This window comes from Atta colombica, unplaced genomic scaffold (assembly GCF_001594045.1).
Source record: "Atta colombica isolate Treedump-2 unplaced genomic scaffold, Acol1.0 scaffold187, whole genome shotgun sequence".
In the NCBI taxonomy this organism is placed as follows: Eukaryota; Metazoa; Arthropoda; class Insecta; order Hymenoptera; family Formicidae; genus Atta; species Atta colombica.
Genome location: NW_017259279.1, coordinates 1342221 through 1343874, shown reverse-complemented (window position 1 = coordinate 1343874; position 1654 = coordinate 1342221). Strand labels below are relative to the sequence as shown.

The 1654-nt window shown below is 25.8% G+C and overlaps 1 protein-coding gene across 1 annotated transcript in view; it reads right to left on the bottom strand.

Annotated features, from left to right (window-relative positions):
* Positions 1–1155, bottom strand: part of LOC108686572 (U2 small nuclear ribonucleoprotein auxiliary factor 35 kDa subunit-related protein 1) — a 3504-nt gene extending 2349 nt beyond the window's left edge. The window contains exon 1 of the mRNA XM_018191944.1: positions 674–1155. Coding sequence (XP_018047433.1) covers positions 674–931 — 258 coding nt within the window. The 5' untranslated portion in view covers positions 932–1155. The remainder of the gene's footprint in view (positions 1–673) is intronic.
* Between the last annotated feature and the right edge of the window lie 499 nt (positions 1156–1654).

Below are 1654 nucleotides of genomic sequence, written 5' to 3'. Positions count from 1 at the left end.
TATTTTGTTTTATTTTAACTTAATATGTTAAAAAGATAAATGTTTTACTATTTGGTAATTTTATACATAATTTAAATAATGAATAAACATATAATTTGTATTATTATATATCGATAATCAATTGCACCGATGAGATATTATTCAAAAACAACCCTGAGCAAATTTTTCCAGAAAGAGCCTCAAGAGCCCAGAAGTAATTGAAGAATGCTGATATTATTGACATTGATATAAATTTGCAATTATTAATATAAATATTTGGCTAACATATTTAAATTAAATTTATAATTTATTATATAAATACTCCATAAATAAGTATATATAAATAATATTTAAATACATATACATGTCTACGAAACTAATAAATCATAAATTAATAGTAATTATTAGCTTCGTATTCTTAATCATTTATACTATTGTATAAAATAATTAAGATTCATATTTTCTCCACATTAACATTTCAAATTACAAAAAGAAATTTCGTTAAATTTTTTAAATAAGCTATTATAAAATAAGTTATATATAGAAAAAATTTTTTATCAAGATATAAGAAATAAATGCAATAATGTAATATTTTGAATGTAATGAAACTATGAAAAAAAATTAAAGAAACCAATAAAAAAATTCCTAAGAAAATATAGGATTGTAATACACTGTGCAGTATATGTATATTTACTTCTTCTTCTAGCCAGAGCCTCTCTCTTTCAGCATGTTTCTCTTGTTCTCGTACTTCTTTTTCTTTCTCTTGTTTCTCTTTTTCCGCGCAAAATTGCATATATTCCATATTGTTTTCCAGTGCTGCCCTCAAGCGTTCTTCATTGGCGTCGCGTTCTTGTGCCATTATCTGTCGTTTACGCTTGCGACGCTCTTTCTTCACAATGCGACGCCACTCCTTATGACTGAGCTTTGTTTCTTGTTTTGAATATTCTTCCATCCTCGCGTATCCTCGGAAACAGTGACAAGGTTGGCAGGTATTGTCAACAACGTACGAAACATTCAAAAATAATCACATTGAAATGAGCCGCCGGTCAACTGTTAACATCGATGTATGACTATGTCCGACGCCATATTGATTTTCGAACAACTGCGTGATGCAATGCTGTGATCTGATCGTCGGTATACAAAATCTTTGAAATAGACGATTGTTAATTTTGTGGAAGCTGCAGAATATTATTTGTGATATCAACATTTGGTGCAACTGATTTTTTTAAAATTCTATATTAATTTTCTATTTTGAGGACCATACTTGTTTAAATTTTATTAAAGATGAAGTTATTATGTTTTTATACATTATTAAGTGTTATTATTATCAAGATTATTTGATAATATATGTTATATTACCTATATATTATTAAATAAAACAATATAATTTCTATAATGTAATATAATGTATTTTTGTTTAATAACTATATCGTCTGTAGATAATGTTACTATTTCGTCAAAAGATGGAGACACCATGATTATTCTCGTGCGCAGATATCGACAGAATGGTATCAATAGAAAATTAATCGCGCCAAAAAAATGAGATTTTTATGAGTGTGTAATAAATTTAATATTAAACAATTTTTAAATATTAAATGTATTACTATACCTAATATTAAATAATATTTTTAAAATATTAATAAATGATTATATATCCAACTCTTCATAATGATTA